The sequence below is a fragment of the Schistosoma mansoni genome (assembly GCF_000237925.1).
Source record: "Schistosoma mansoni, WGS project CABG00000000 data, supercontig 0226, strain Puerto Rico, whole genome shotgun sequence".
In the NCBI taxonomy this organism is placed as follows: domain Eukaryota; kingdom Metazoa; phylum Platyhelminthes; class Trematoda; order Strigeidida; family Schistosomatidae; genus Schistosoma; species Schistosoma mansoni.
Window position 1 is genome coordinate 21,856 of NW_017386092.1, and position 17,244 is coordinate 39,099.

A 17,244-nucleotide genomic window follows, 5' to 3' on the forward strand; every position below is an offset into this window, starting at 1 on the left:
GTTCGATGGTACTCTACATTTTCAACAATAATCAATACGTGATAACACGTAACGATTATTCAATACTCATGTTGAGAACAACTATTTCAGTCCTGACATATCAGAACTCCACCAATTACTTTAACTGAGATCAATCTATGCTGAACACAATGTACAATTTAAATGAATCATTTCATCTAATCATTTAATAAGCTATATAACATTCACTTCACTGACATTACTTTCAGCTACTGAGTCTTGATAGCCACTGGCTTTTGCAATGAGGTAAAGTTTAAATTCACAGTATGCAAATATGCCAATAAGAGAGAGACTGATCAATTCCAGTCCCAAAACATCAATGGGAAGATTCAAATAAAACAATATCAAGTAAATTTACTATTCATATTTATATTATTATTATTTCATATAATAAATACAATAGTTTCATTATTATGAAGAATATTGAACTGACTTTAAAAGTACACTTGTTTTACAATTTTCTTTACTTTTTTTGTAAAAAAAGGGATATCAAAACAGCAACAGCAACAACAATTCCACAATAAAGAAAAATTGTAATTCCCCTCCCCCTCCCCCCTTTTAATGCTACTTTACTTATTCTGTACATTGAATAATCATCAATTCATAAGAAAAAAAATATTAAAAGAATAAAAATCAATAACATCAATAAAGGGTGGGGAGGGGGCGATTGAATTTCTGATATTACAAAAATGATTGAAATCATGAATATATATATAGATAATCAAATAATATGAGTATTACAGGCATAGTAACAACATCATCATCATCATCATGATAATCGTCAGCATTAGTACTATCACACCTCAAAGAACGAACTGAAATAGTGTATACATGACAGTAGATCAAGTGTGTGTGTGTGTGTATATATAGACATATTCTTGTTTATGTATTGTAGGGATTGTAATAAATGATTCCAAAAAAAAGAAGGGATTGTTTTCACTTAATTACAATTAAGATTAATTATCCTGAGTACAAAGTATATAAATGAATGAATGAATGGGAAGGAACTAATCATGAATAAGGTTTTGATAAAGATGAAGGATTTAATTCAGGTGATGTTGTTGTTAAATATCCACTATGTAAACTACCTGATGCTGGACCAGCTGTTAAATATGTAGTCATTGATTGTGGTACATTAGAAATAAATAAAGAATGACCTTGATCACGATAATCTGCCCAATTAGGATATGTTTCAAGAATTGAAGTAACCTTTAAAAAAAAGGGAGGAAAAATAAAGGATGATACAAGTGTTTAGAGTTTAATAACACCTTAACCAGTAACACTTATAATCAAAACGTGTTCACTCAGTGGAATCAGAAATGAAGAGGTTCAAAGATATATTTGAAAGGCTATCAAAATATTGAGAAGTGACTGATCTAAACTGTTATATCTCGAACTTAGATTCTTAGTCTGTCGCATAATACTTGAGCACTCAAACGCTAGAACCCTCCCAAGTTGCAAAATAAGAAGACAGAAGACAAGTAGAAGGAATGTTATTCCAAACAGTGTCAATTATGGTACAAAACTGTCAGGTATTTATAGTTTTTAGTAGAAACGAAATCATCATTATAGTTATCCAATCGGTACACAGGGAGTTATCAGCATTGTCCAATAGGGGAGCTACACGTAGTGATTCTAGAATATTCTTCCAAAAGCTGATTGGATGGAGTATGTTCGACTCTTTCTAGGCTTCCTAGAGCTTTCTCAACTTCACCTGTGGACCGTCCTCACTAGTTGGTGGTTTTAGGAGAGGTCAAGTACAGCATATCCACTTGTGATCTGATGCGGATGCATAACTGAGCGCCTTCAGCTAGGTAAGTCCATCAAAACTAATGCGGTCAGCATCAAATGTCGATTTTAGGGATTAATTTACTGTTACAAATGTTTTGTAAAAATGGAGTGATTATGAATTTCTACTGTCACCACGAATTTATGATTTTCAATGTCATATATGATTTGTTTAGTAAATATATGAGATGTGCTATTAAAGTTGTTGGTGAAACTTGAGAACAACTCTTGGAAGATCTAGAAAAAGTTAAGGAGAAAATACACTAAAGAATAAAGTTATCTTAAGTTGGACGAAGAGATTCAATGAGAAGAGTGAAGTCTGTAGGAGTTATTAAAAGGAAACAAGAAAGTTGAACTCTGTTATTGATTTAAAAAAAAGACCTAAAAGACCTCTTGCTTTTATACTGTCTAAACGATTGTGTTGGGATGGCTTCCGAGAACTGCGACGGAGTCTCCAGAGGACCTAAAAGAGTCGAAGAGTTTCTATTCAATCAGAACATGATGAATCTTTCTAGAATATCAACGTGGCATGCTACTATTGGACAGTAGCAAACGCTAATATCTATAAATACCCATGATTTTCTGTACATTTTGATTCTTATCCAACAAGAATTTCTCCAGTCTTGTTCTGTCTTCAAATTCGCAACTGTGGGGGTTCTATATGTTCGAGTGCCGTAGTTGTTTAACGTATTCTGTGTTACTCAAGAAGCGAACTTAACAGATCGTTAGTGTAATGAATTCGAGGAACGTTTCCTGTCCACATTAAAATATTAAGGGTCAAGAAATGTGAAATAAAGGTGATACTTCAAAAGTTGAATATCTGATAACTATCAGTGATGATTTGTATAGTGAAGACAGAGATAATAAAACAGAACTTGGCATAAATTGTGAATATTTTGAAGTGGATAAGATCGAAAGACCTACCCTTGATTTTGTAAAATGAAGCTTTTCTAGTCTTAATTCGTGAATTGATTAGACAGAGTGGTATATACATATACAGTTTGTTAAATGTGTACATAATCATACTTACTTTTGCACCATAAACTGCACTGTATTGCATAGCTTTTAATGCCTTTATGAGATAGGCTCGGGTTTGTCCAGGTTCTCGTACTGAAGATGGGAAACCATTTTGAAGCATACGTAATATAAAACCAATAAGATCATGTTTTAAAGCCTAAAAATAAGGAGAGAAATTGAACTACAAATAATCACAACAGTATAATCAGTTAGGTTTACAATTGGTGATCACATAATTTTAATACTGTTGGGGCGATCCTGAAAATTACTCCCAATAGACATGACAAGCTCAGGAAACATTAAGAAGCATTTTGTCCAATCAGCGTTCAGTAGAAGTTATGCTAGAAACATCACGAAAGTAAAAAGTCACCTGTAGAGGTTCTAATTGGTTGATTACTACATTGCTACTATATTTAGTAGCATTCTAGAACTTTCATGAAAACTCGAAGACTTCTAAAATACTATAAAAACCCTATATTTTCTGTACATAAAAGGAACCTTTGGAGTAAAGTGCTTCCCACATATTTTGTGCGTTTTCTCTCGTGTTCAAGTCGCTGTGTAGTTCTAGCTTGGGGGTTATGAGACTACTTTAAGATTCGAATATAGCGTTCAATCAACAAGATATATCATATTCTCAACAATGTTTTCGTTGCATAATGCATATGATGAGGTAATGTGAAGGAAGCTTTTGTATTACACCTTGTATACTTGAAGTTTAATGTACAGGTACACACGAATGGGGACAACCGAATGTATTTCAATTACAAAATTACAAAATCTCTTAGTAAAATCTAAGAAACATACAGTAAATATTTCATTTGCATAATGTCAATCAAATGTCTCAAACTTGATTGTTCTTTCGTTTTCACACCAATCACTATCTCTTCTCGTTCTCATTCCTTTGATCTTCTTAACCTTCTGTCTCTAAACATTTCACTTTAGATTGATAATACATACTACTTATATTTATCGAGATCAGTAACACATACTACACTACTACTAACACTATTGTTATTACCAATACAATTATTATTATTATTGGCTTTCTTGAATATGATATTTTTGGTATCATATAGAATTCTCAGCATAAGGTATTTCAACAAGTTTCCGTTTCTTATATCATGATCGATTCTGACGATAAATATCGAGTGATCGTCAGTTAGATGTTAACAGTTCATGAATTGACTATCTGAGTAATGTTTATTCGTTTCAACACATATTGCCAGCCACCACGATAACTCTGATGGTTGTACTTTAATGCAAGTTGTACAGAGAAAGGTCGTAAACTTTGTATAAACGAGCCTGAATAGGTTACGCGATTATTAGACATAATGATGTGTTGAAACAAACAAACAAACAGATAACTTGTGTGAAATATCTAGATGGCAAGAACAGGTAGCCCAAATATTTAAGCAGATCGCTAATGATCTCTCCCCCCTCTTTAATTCATGAGTAAGATTTTTTTTCATTGAAAAAAAGTACGGTAGTAATTTTTCAGTGATAATTTTGTTGTACAATGGTAAATACTACTGAGATATGTGATATTTCAATGTTTGCATGCTTGAAGTCCGAGATATTTGTGCCTTGATCGACTATAGCTTAAACAAAATAGAAAGGTATATACAGACTATGGTAAAAATGGTGATTTATTTCAAGTTTGCTTATCATGTTAGCTATATTTGGAGTCCATCTAAGGCTACTTACTATCGGTTACAAGTGCGACGTAGAAGAGGAAGGTTGAACGTGGTGTTATCAACGCCACATTATCAAAAAGAACCATCTTACAGAATCACTGAACACGAGAAAACTAATTAAAAAGAATCTTGTATATCCGTGTGTATGCGCGTGTGTGCATGAATGATAATATAATGAATGGTTTTCAGACAAGTTTGTTAAAACTGACTAGATTCAAGTTCTTGTTATAATTGAAAAGTTTAATTCCATATGATGTACATGCTGATGACACTATCTCGAAGCCTCCAAATGCCCAGGTGTGGTTGAGGGTGGGGAGAGCCCGTTCTCCTTCTCGAAATGCTCTCACATGACCACGCTCATACAGCCACTGTCCGAGAAGTCATACTTACTGTCTTCTCGCGGCATTATTGTTGTCTACTAAATTGAGAGGACGAAAAGCCAATGTCCGGTGCTTTAACCGGGTTGATAGACATAGACAATCCACCTAGAGGAGTTGGAAAACCCCCACTCCAAAACAATCGTGCACATAAGCTCCAGGATCCTGTGGGACACAAAGAGCGTATTAACCAGTTGTTGGTCATCGGCTATCATGGGACTGCATCTGCTTACGTTGTTCCACTGTCTTGTGGATCGGACCTCTAGATCAAAGACTCCGGGCACGGTCCCCTAAGAAAACTACCTGCTTCGGTCTGGACACCCGAGCAGTATCACAGCCCATACACAAATCAAGTGACTTGCGTGAAGCATTTGTATTCGGTGCCCCATTGTAACAATATTTGTGTTCAAATAAATAAACATTATTTAGGATGACAATGAAAGCCTGTGATATTAGACTAATAAAGTTCAGAGAATGTAACAAAGTGTCATAATTTATTTCATCCAACAACATTTATTATAAATACTTTCTAGAATCTTGTTGTTATATTGTCAAGGGAGATAATTATAGGGCACTTCAATCATTACTAATGATAATATATGCGTGCAATTTATACATTGAATGTATAGCATCGAGATTTGGGTAAATACTGTCTGGTTTATTTATTTAAGGAGCATCATTGATGAACACGGTGGATCTGATGCAGATGTGAAGACGCGGATCGGCAAAGCAAGAGCAGCATATTTACAACTGAAAAACATCTGGAACTCAAAACAATTGTCAACCAACACCAAGATCAGAATTTTCAATACAAATGTCAAGACAGTTATACTGTATGGAGCAGAAACCTGGAGAACTACGAAGGCCATCATCCAGAAGATACAAGTGTTTATTAACAGTTGTCTATGCAAAATACTTCGGATCCATTGACCAGACACTATCATCAACAATCTACTGTGGGAGAGAACAAACCAGATTCCATCCAGCGGAGGAAGAAATCAGGAAGAAGTGCTGGAAGTGGATAGGATACATATTAAGGAAAGCATCCAACTACATCACAGGGAAAGCTCTCGCCTAGAATCCCCAAGGCCAAAGGAGAAGAGGAAGACCAAAGAACACATTACTCCAAGAAATGGAGACAGACGAGAAGAATGAATAAAAGTTGGATCGTACGTGGGAGAATGCTGGTCGGCGGCCTATGCTCCATTGGGGGTAACAGGCGTAAGTAAGTAAGTAAGTTATTTATTTAAACACACAAACATTTATACAAGGAAGCGCCAAATATATATGTGCTACTCTTCATCATTCCACGTGTGAGGGCTAGAATACTCTCCAAGCGCCCAAACCGAAGCAGGTATTTAGATGGAAATAGATAATACAGGGCTCGAACCTGCGATTTAACGATTAACTTTTATAAAATAGAATAAAACAAAATATAAACAAAATCATCTACTTACTTGTTCAATTAATGGATCAGAATATTGTGTATCAAATAAACAGAATAATGTTTCACCAATTAAACCTAATTCTTCACCAATACAACGATTAACAATACGAATTAAACCACTAATTGTATCACTCTCTGACATTGACTGTACACATAACTAAAATAGAAAAGAAATACAAATAAACAAATAACAATACAATAGTGAATGTGTATGTGAATACTTCATTATTATTCTGGATAACATTGCCAGACCGAAAAATGGCACAAATCCATGAAGTCACTGACAAGTGGACTGAGCCATACTGATAGGTGTAGACTACCTTGTTGGGATTCGCAAGATGATACCAATCGATGGTTAGAGACCTTAAATGACATGGCGCAAAATCGTTTGCAATGGCGAAAGTGCATCCACTCTTTGTGTTCTACCAAATTCTAATCTTCTGAATTCTTCATGTCTCTATCTTTTTTCTCCTTTCAAAGTTATTTCACTGGATTATACTCCTTGAATAACATCTTCAAACCCTAATCAATCGGATTACTGCTTATACTCTTACTACTTCTACCACTATGGGATTTGAATGGACAACTGTATCTCTGTGTTAATGTGGTATGGCAACTCGAACTGATGTACGTACGTACGAAGTTCTATGTTGTGAGTGACTGGATAACATTGTAGTGAACAAAAACATGGGTGGGGACAGTCGAATGTATTTAGGCACAAATTACAAACTATCTCACTAAATTCTGATAACCATACAATGAACAGTAAATTTGCAAAATAACAGTCAATTATCTCAATCTTCACTGTTCCTTCTGTAAATATCAATCTATCTTCTCTAATTTCATTGTTCATGCATTTTCCTACCAATTGCGCTTCATTTTAGTTCTTTCCTTATCGGTCTTCTGGCAAAATACATTCTATGTCTGATCATCACTATATACTACTTATATGGATATAAGTAGATCATGCCACAACATTATTAGTTTGATTATTTCATGTAGAAATGAGCTAATTTCATGTGTCTTAAATAAGATTGTTATAATGATCTTGTTTGTAATTGGTTAGTTTCATTCATTTTATTGTGTTCATTTGTTCTTAGATTCAAATTGACTGTTTAGTTTAATTGACCTAAAATCATGTGGTTGATTGACTTTTATTTCGTTTAGATTGGTAGATCAGATACACATTCGTTAAGTTTAATTAATTATAGACTGATTTGAATATGATGTTTCTAGAAACTTCCTGATACTTCCACGATTTCATGGATTTGGAATTTCGACATTTTCTTCATTGAATTCTTCTCCATGGTTGTTTACGTTTACAGATATATCAGTGACTACACATCATGCTGTTGTATCGATAATCTGTGCTTGTATGTGACATTTCACACGACGTTGTCATATTCGTGTATTGTCAAATACAACTCTCCCTTTAACTTTCAAGAAAATATCAATAAAACTCAGTAGCTAAGTAATGATTTATAAAGTAGAGTAGTGTGATTATAGAACTGCAGTGCCACGTTTTTTGGTCCTGAAAGTGAATACTAACGATTAACACTTACAGCGTAGGCGAGATATCAATTATACCAACCAAAGGATATGTTCACTGAACGGTAGTTCGCTCCTTCCTACTGTATGAGTATGAAACATGGTCATTAAAAAGAGAGGATATTAGTGTGTTATCAGTATTCGATTACAGGTGTCTTCGAAGCATTGCTAGAGTATTGTGAGACCACTGAGTAATCAAAGTCCGGTTTGGGAATAAGGTAATAGTTAAGGATAGAAAATCGACTGCAAAGGTAGTAAATCTCCATCGACTAAGGTGGTTGTGACATGTATTACGGATGACTAGCAACCACTTACCTGTATGGGAGAGGTTGTCTGGTGTTGGGAATTCACCAGAAAAAAGCTAGGAAATCAGTTCATGAAGTCACTGGCAATTAGACTTATACATGTTAATAGGTACAGGCTACCTTGTTGGAGTCTACGTGACTATTCTAACTAATGTTTAGAGACTTTGAATAACATGGCTCAAAATCGTTTGCAATGGTGCAGGTGCCTTCATTTTTTGCTTTCTCCAAATTCTGAGATTCCAAATTCCTGATAACCACCTTTTCTTTGCTCACTGATTTAGATCTAGAGTCATATCTTCGACGGCTAGTTCTTTTAATCACTATTCCTTTTGGTACAACCTCTAATATTCTGGGATTTGAACTGACGATTTCATATCGCTGTGTTGATAGGATATGGCAACTTGAACTGATGTACATACATACCGGGTTGCAAGTTGTGACTGACTGGTCCTGACAGTGGCTACCATTTTGACGTCGTAGCTGGGCTTGTCTGTAGTAATGACTTAACCGAGCTACAGCGGTCGGGTAAATTGTTCCATTAGGTTGTACTATGCCAGGAAGGCCGGTTGCAGAACGTTAGGGTGGAAAGCAGTAAACGGTTTTCCTCCTTACAACGGGAAAAGAGGTTAGTGAAGGTTAGGTCCGAAAATGCCAGTCTTCATCTTACCCCACAGGCTTCTACCTAAGGCGGCAAGACCTACTGAAGTACGGAGCTAATACATTACAAACCTCTCATACAAAAGTCGTGTGTGACTGGGCTCAAGTAGTTTTTTCAAATGCTCTGCAGTAACTTTTCCTGGTCTCTAAAACTAATAATAATCCAGTTTCTTTCTAAGGTCTCTTTCCCAAGAAGAAATATCCATCGACGATGTAGGAAACTAGAAATCGACAGCAACCCTTATACCTCTAACAGCACTCGTGAACATCTTCACGACCGAATCCCCATGTTACTTAATATTTCTTTTATTCCCACTATCAAATCTCCTATGAATGATTGAATGATGTCAATCAACTTATTGTTAGCGAGTAAATTACAAGAAGATTTATATCATGAAAATCAGGGAGGATTGGATAAGTGATTTATTCTATTATTAAGAAACTAATTAGCAGTACGTATCTAAGACTACCACCTTATACTAAGGCAATACAGCTGTCTTATACTCTCATGCTTCACTTAATAGCTGTTTAGCTTGACTGACCGAACAAGAAAATTTGTAAAAGCTTTTCATTAAGAATGAAACATATGCCCCAAAACTTACTTTGCTCGCTGACATCTGATGTAAAATGATGACAATTGCTTTAGCACCTTCTGGATCATCGACTTTTGCTAATAATTCTAAAACTCTATGTACATTACCAGATCGAGGCAAAGAATCCGTAAGACCAGGACGATCAGTCAGTACAGTTTTACATGCTCGAGTTAGTAATCTAACTAATAAAGTTGAATTTGGTAATTGATGTATTGCCTAGAAAATAACAAAAACAGATATGAGATACAGGGATAGAATTGTGAAATGATAATAATAAGTATGATAATGCATTATACGGTTGAAAAAAGTGATTTCTGTGTCGTTGAAAGTATGTTAGCAAAATGGATTAAGTGATTGTGACAATTAGCTTTCTATCATCAAGATCTAGGTTACAATTCATATGCACCCATAAACCACACATGCTGACTTAACGTGGCAGTCGAACTTGCATATCAGAAAGGGGCTTTATGGAGATTTTAGTAATTTTATGTAGTTGAGATTAGTGGTCTATCAGTTAAGTGCTCTGGCGCGAGACTGATAGGTCCAGGGTTTGAATCCCGCGAGGCGAGATCGTGAATGCGCACTGCTGAGGAGTCCCACAATAGGACAAAACGGCCGTCCAGTACTTCCAGATTTTCTATGGTGGTCTAGCTTCAATTGACTCATGATTTCAACTATATAAAAGAACTTGTATATTGTAATGAACCAATAGACCTATATTAATTCCTTTATGTTTTACTATAACCAGAAAGGTAATACAATTACAATGAATTGACTTAACATCACTGTTTGTTAAATACTCATTACAAAATTTACAAATTATTCATAATCCATTTGGTTTCTATGACGAAAATGTGTATCGGCTGAAATTTTTATATTCTAATCAATACAATGGGATGAAGTCAACAAGAAATGAACAGTAAAGTAATGGAAATAATGATGTGATGTATGTTACTTATGTCGACATAAATAGTATATAATACCAATCAGAAGTGGAATGCCTAACACTAGAAGGTTAGGAATATAGAATCGAAGAGAATGGGAACAAACAGTATGTATTATGGTAATAAAGGAACGATAAAGTTTGAGACAATTGATGGAGGATTTGCAAATGAAGTATTGAACGCATGCTTTTCACAACCCCATCCAGTTTCCCTTATGCACTAAGCTAAATGGCAGATATGACTTTTTTGTCAAGGAGGAAGTTGATGTGAACAGCAAAATAAGAAGTCTTAACAAAATATGGAAGCTACATTTCGGGGGACATTATTTCATTTAATTCAAAACTTGTAAAACTGTAACATATACTGTTGATCCTAGTCTATTCTACAGATCATAAGCTTTTGTTTGATGTATGAGTCACTGCCATAGCCTTTTCTGTTCCAAAGCTATTGTAATTTAGACGTGACCTTTTGCACTCTATTTTCTACTCTAATCCCCCAGTTTTGGATATAACTGTATTTTCCTAATTACTGTACGTTGTGGTCAGGTTAGTCAACTATTTATTCATGTATCTTTGTACACTAATCTGAACTCGGAATTCGGGTACCAGATCGTGATTGGAATAAGGCAGGTAGTGTTCCAGTTGTCTTATCTTCTCTCTCTCGCGTGCTTGTCAGCCAACCAGGGATAGAATAGTTTTCTTCTCTCTATTCCCACTTCGAACTCATGCATACTAGCCTCAAGGTTAAGCCAGTCAGCCTATCGCGTCAAGATCTTAATCTACATTAGACAAGTTATTCTCGGCACGAAAGTGGGTAGACAGATCAAGGACGTAACATAAACATTTCGGCATTAAGTCTGATATAGTTAGGATAGGAGAGTCCAGAACAGAGTTAGTTGGAGAGTACTGGTTAGCAATAAAATCCAGAATGAGTGTTTCGTCTTAGTTTGGACTCATCAGCCAGATATAAGTGTTTATTTACACAAATGTATACACTAAGGGTAACAATACTCCATCACTTAGTAAGTAAATTAGTGAACGGTTGCTCAACTTCGTGGATTGTTTGAAGTTAGACATTAAAACCATGGATATCGGCTCAGTGGTCTATCGGTTAAGTGCTCTGGCGCGAGACTCGTAGGTCCTGGGTTCAAATCTCGCGAAGCGAGATCGTGATGTTGAGGAGTCCCACAATTGGACGAAACGGCCGTCCAGTACTTCCAGGTTTCCCATGATAGTCTAGCTTCAATTGACTCACGCTTTCAACTATGAAAATAAATGATAATCAACAAAATAACTAAAAAAATTTTTTTTCACCTCAATCCATTTTTCCATACATTCATTTAAAAATAATTCTGGATTACGTAATGTCCAACCAGGATGGGATATATATAAATGTAAATAAACATTAGCTATTTGAATTGGACCAAGACATGCAACATATTGTGCTATTTCATTTGGTTTATTTTTATTTTCTTCATTAGCTTTCTTAGCTATTATTTCTGTATATGGTACTTTAAATGAATCTGATAAATTCCATTTCATATTATGATTATCACATTGTGAATTATAGAAACTATGAAAATGAAAAAAAGTACAAAAAATGGATTAGGTAAATAAGGGGGGGAATTGAGATATTGAAATCTATTTAATAAATACACAAACTCAGGGGGAGTATACATTTAATTTTACAAAATTTAAGGTAAAAACATAAATATTGGTACAATGGGGCACCGAATACAAATGCGACACACAAATCTCATTTGATTTGTGTGACGGCTGTGATATTGCTCAGGTGCCCAAACTGAAGCAGGCGGTTTTCTTAGGGGGCCACACCCGGAGCCTTCGACCTAAAGATTTGATCCACAAGGTAATGGACGATCGTAAGGAGATGCAGTCTCATGGTAGCAAGTGACCAACAATTGATTCATACACCATTTATTCCTTCAGGATACTGGAACCCATGCGCACCATTGGTTTGGAATCAGGGTTTTCCAACTTCGCTAGGTGAACATTCCGTGTCTAACAACCCGGTTAAAGACCCCGATATTTGCTTTTCGTCCTCTCAATTTCGTAAATAACAGTAATGCCACGAAATGGCAGTGAGTAGGACTTCCCTGGCAGAGGCTAGATAAGTGTGGTCATGTGAGAGTATTTCGAGAGGGAGAGCGGACTCTCCCCACTCTCGGCCGTACCAGGGCATTTTGAGGTTGTCTATTTTGTGACAAAACAAATATTTTATCTCGTTTTTTTCCATTTCACAAAGCATCATGTACTCACTAGCGACTAGTTTCCAGAGATATTTCTCGAAATTCTAGTGAGGAGCTGTGACCAGTAGAGTTGAACCATGTCGGGTGTGAGGTAGTTACCCACCAGAGACAATGGAAGATGGCTGCACAATATCGTGGATTGGTTGAAGTTAGACATTAACACGATTGGATGCCATTTCAGTGGTCTAAAGATTAAGAGTTCGGGCGCGAGACCGAAGTTCCTGGGTTCGAATCCCGCGTGCGGGCACGTTGACGCACGGTGTTGAGCAGTCTTATATTGGCCGTCGAATCCTTCAAGGTTTTCAATGATGTCATAACATTGATTGATTCATTATCTCAATTTAAGCAAAATGCATTGTTGGTAGTTTTTAAAAGATTTTTTAATTCAAGTATCTAGTTTATTTCATACCATTTTTTCCAACACTAGAATGATGTGCACAGAAAATCACATTAGCAATGATGGGTATAAAGAATTGGTATTGAACACATTCAAAATTTTCATCAACATAGAATGTAAACAATGGTCCACGATTTGCATTATTTTTGTAGTATTTAAAGGTTCTCAATGGAATATCGCATACACCTGAACAAAAAACTATTTCCTTTAATGAAGTATCTCCAGAAACAATGTGCTCAACAAATTATGAATGTTCTGAGATAGTTTTCCCAAATCTCGCCAAAAGCTTAGTAGCACTGTTTGTGTATTTATTAGACAAATTATGTAAATCAATTACATACAAACATGCAAGAACCATAATTAAGTTTAAGATAAATAATGAAAAGGTCAATCAGTGACAATCAGAAGTGACCTAAACGACAAGTGCATTTCTTTAGCTAGGAAATGGATCAATTTCCTAAAGATTAGAGTGGTATATACATGAATGAGTATTTTTACATCTTATTCGGTAGTCCAGTACACGTTCTCGTTCAAGTAGTCAGTTGAGGGTGGGCGGTTAGCGTGTAGCACACAGTGTATCAGTATCAGATTTTGGACACTGCAAAGTATTAATCATTTATTCAAAAGTGAGACTGTGTCTTATTGATTGAAGAACTTAAAAGTAACAGACACCCAGTGGTAGGTTAAGATCCCATATTTGCTATGACTGTAAAAGTTGTTGAGTATTACAATTGAACCTTCAAATTGAAAAGTTTAGCTTAAAGTCAGGTCTTTAATCTATTAAGTAGAATCGAACTAAAATGAGGTGAACATGATTCAACAGCATAATCTTAATTTCCAGAATACATTAGTTACCAACATGTTCAATTGCTTTAGTATTCAAAAATGGTCAAACTTATTATTGACACAGATCTAGTATTAAAATGACATTTCACATTTAAATAAGAAGAGAATTTTACGTTTGATGAAGACTGTTAACAAATGACATTGAGGAAATTACCCAACTGCGTCACAAGACAAGCCCTCACATGGAATCCTGAAGGCCAAAGGAGAAGAGGAAGACCAAAGAACACATTACGCCGAGAAACGGAGACAGACATGAGAAGAATGAACAAAAGTTGGATAGAACTAGAAAGGAACGCCCAGAACAGAGTGGGTTGGAGAATGCTGGTCGGCGGCCTATGCTCCACTGGGAGTAACAGGAGTACGTAAAATAAGCTAACAAATGAGATGATGACAGTCAGACATATAGTTGACCTATGTAATAAGTGATGAAAGTCGGTAAAGTGGAGATAATCAGTCTAGAACTATCGATCAGGGATGATGAAATTTAAAGATAAATTAATTAGTGATCATGACGTTCAACTACTTTATTCGTTGTTTTGATACTAGAGTATTGATGTAGATCAGTCAGTCCTGAAGCATACGATTCGCGCTTAAAGGAAGAGAAATACATCTCGTAACTGGTAACCCGCTTAAACCTTATAAGAACTTAATTATATCACTATAAAATACGATTGATGTGAAACCGAAAAAAATTTAACCAATCATTACCTGTGTGTTTGTTCATTTAAAACTTTAGTTAAGATACTACGTAGATTAGAATCCCATATCACCTCGGGGTTTTCATGATCAGCTGAAAAAAATAAATGAGCGAACAATGATATAAGTGGAGATAGTGAAAAAAGAACATGTTTAATGAATATTGAGTACAATAATAAAAGAGTATAAGTCAAGTTAGTCAGTCGCATTGGAGGGTGTAAAGATTTTTCATATTTGTATAAGTTTAAAATATTTTCTTTTCGGTAATATTCAGTACTGAATTTTGACCAGCCTTTTATGATATATATATACATATTCAGTAAAAGTCTCGATAGTGTTTTGGAGTTACATGCCTTCAGTATATTTGGATTATAGCTGGCAGGAGAATCCAGGAAGCCTATTTAAGCCTATTTGAGACTCACTGTTTGATGAAACGACTCCTGAAACATACTCATTCACAGACAACTTTATTCTCATGGAATAAAGTAGTGACCATTTATACTTAGTAGCTCAGAGGATAAGCGTTGACCTTTAAAACGATGTACACTTGACTTACATTTCTATGTGGACGTGAACACTGGAATGTACATACCTACGGATGATAAAATGCATACCTTAGATTCCACTTCTGATCACAATCCACCTATAATAAAGATCTTCATTTTGAGCAGAGAAGAATATCATTTAAACGGACGATAAGTCGTTAGAAAACGCATGACTCTACACCATAAGATCATCGCAGGTTCGAATCCCACGGTTCATCTACTAAGGTTGGAACACACAACATTGACGAGCTTATCATCGACCATCATATACAAACCAACAATGTTATTTTAAAGTCAGATACGCAAATATATACTTATCGGACAAATTATTTCTAGATGAAAGTTTAAGATATGTAAACACCGTGGATTAAAATGTTACACGGTTTTGAAACTTATGGTTTGACCTCAACTATTATTGGTTGTTACGGCCTAGATGATGTAATGGTAATACTGTATCATTTCATTATTAGGTTTTAGTTGACATGTAAACTGAATTCATGACGAGTTATTAGGTGTTGACTAAATCATAAATAGTCATAAATAATTTGATACGATGATGAAGGTTCGATAAACTGATAATTTACTGTTAGTTTTCAAAACGAATTATTATAAATCAAAAGGCATTGAACAATTAGTTCATAATTGGAATTGTTAACCAACACGACCATATAACATGGAAAGCTCCGATCAATTGTTTATTACAAATTCAATTCATTTCTTCTTCACAGTAAGATAATGAGTCTTCATCGGGCGAGGTAGTTAGGATATTTATTATGTATGACTGTTGTATCTCGAAGAGAATTACGAATGGTAACTTAAGGTCTATTTATGGATCAATGTAATATACCTACTTCCTATTGTACAATTATTACGTAACCGAACTATTCATATTCGTATTTCTCTTATCATTAACTTTATTTTGACCTTTGACTTATTATCATACGATTCTTGAGTTATCGTCAGTTTGTTGACTACTATTCACAGTCACATTCGGCTAAATATTGTACAAATGTTATTATCTATTTTATGGGTCGACATGGCTTGTTTGGTTGGTATATAAACTAAGTATGTTTGAAATACAATGATTCATACCACTGAGGCTGTTATTGGTGTTTTGGGCTTAACTGGCTGGGCTAGGCAGATTGCAGGGCCGATACGTACTCTAGACTGCTCGTACAAGTTTCGTGTCACTGTTCCAGTCGATAATTCGCTGCTCCCTGTTTGGCGGTCTTATCGCGTCATACATCAACCAGGCGTCCACTCGGCCACAAGTATAACAATGACTAACCACCACCAACCTCGATGAGCGATGAAAAATTGATCAGGTAAAGGCTACGGATGCTCAAACTAATGCATAGCATGGTCCGTGGAGTCAATGACTGTTGATGTGAGTTATGGCGGTAGATGAAGACTATATAGTTCGGGTTCGTGGGATAAAAATGATCAGCAGTTGGAGATGTACCATGATGTAGTTCAGAATCTTTTATAACGGTGAGGATGTATTCAATCCTGATCTTCGTTTTGATCCTTAATTCCGGTATCCCTTCATATATAACATTCCACTATCTTTTGAAGACTTATTCTTCAGGTTTAGTCTTCCATAACAACACGGAGGAGAGACTACAATTTATGGACGAACCAATCATATTTAAGATAACAGGTCTTGAATTATGGCGTGAAACTCATTCATTTTGGCATTAAAGCTAATATCACTTCGTGATAAAAAATCGTAAATCTAAATCCTAACCATAACCCAAGTAAGAGGAAATCCCTAAGGTCACTCTAGGGTCCCTTAAAGGTCATCCATAAGTTATAGTCTCACCAACATTCAATCACGCCTGTTACAGCTCGACCGTTGCTGTTACCTTGACGTGGTGGTCGGGCTTGCCTATCGTGATGATCCAATCGAGCTATATTGGCTGGAACAATCGTTCCTCAAGGTCCTATCATGCCAGACAGGTCTCTTGAAGAGCGGTGAGACTAAAAGCAGCAATCCCAAGGTCTGAAGGCGAAGTCGTACTGTCGACTGTACAGAGGTGTGACAGCAGTAAGGTGTGTCCTTCAGACAACCAGAATAAAAGCGATGCTGCCTTCCGACAAGAAGGG

General features: G+C 35.7%; 1 protein-coding gene across 1 annotated transcript in view; it reads right to left on the reverse strand.

The window, feature by feature from the left end:
* Positions 1-1,029: 1,029 nt before the first annotated feature.
* Smp_175760 (endosomal trafficking protein, putative) overlaps positions 1,030-17,244 on the reverse strand; it is a gene marked incomplete at both ends in the record, with an annotated part of 113,533 nt that continues 97,318 nt past the window's right edge. Inside the window, 6 exons of the mRNA XM_018791632.1 lie at positions 1,030-1,227; positions 2,837-2,980; positions 6,352-6,498; positions 9,454-9,660; positions 11,702-11,960; positions 14,606-14,687. Coding sequence (XP_018647306.1) covers positions 1,030-1,227; positions 2,837-2,980; positions 6,352-6,498; positions 9,454-9,660; positions 11,702-11,960; positions 14,606-14,687 — 1,037 coding nt within the window. The remainder of the gene's footprint in view (positions 1,228-2,836; positions 2,981-6,351; positions 6,499-9,453; positions 9,661-11,701; positions 11,961-14,605; positions 14,688-17,244) is intronic.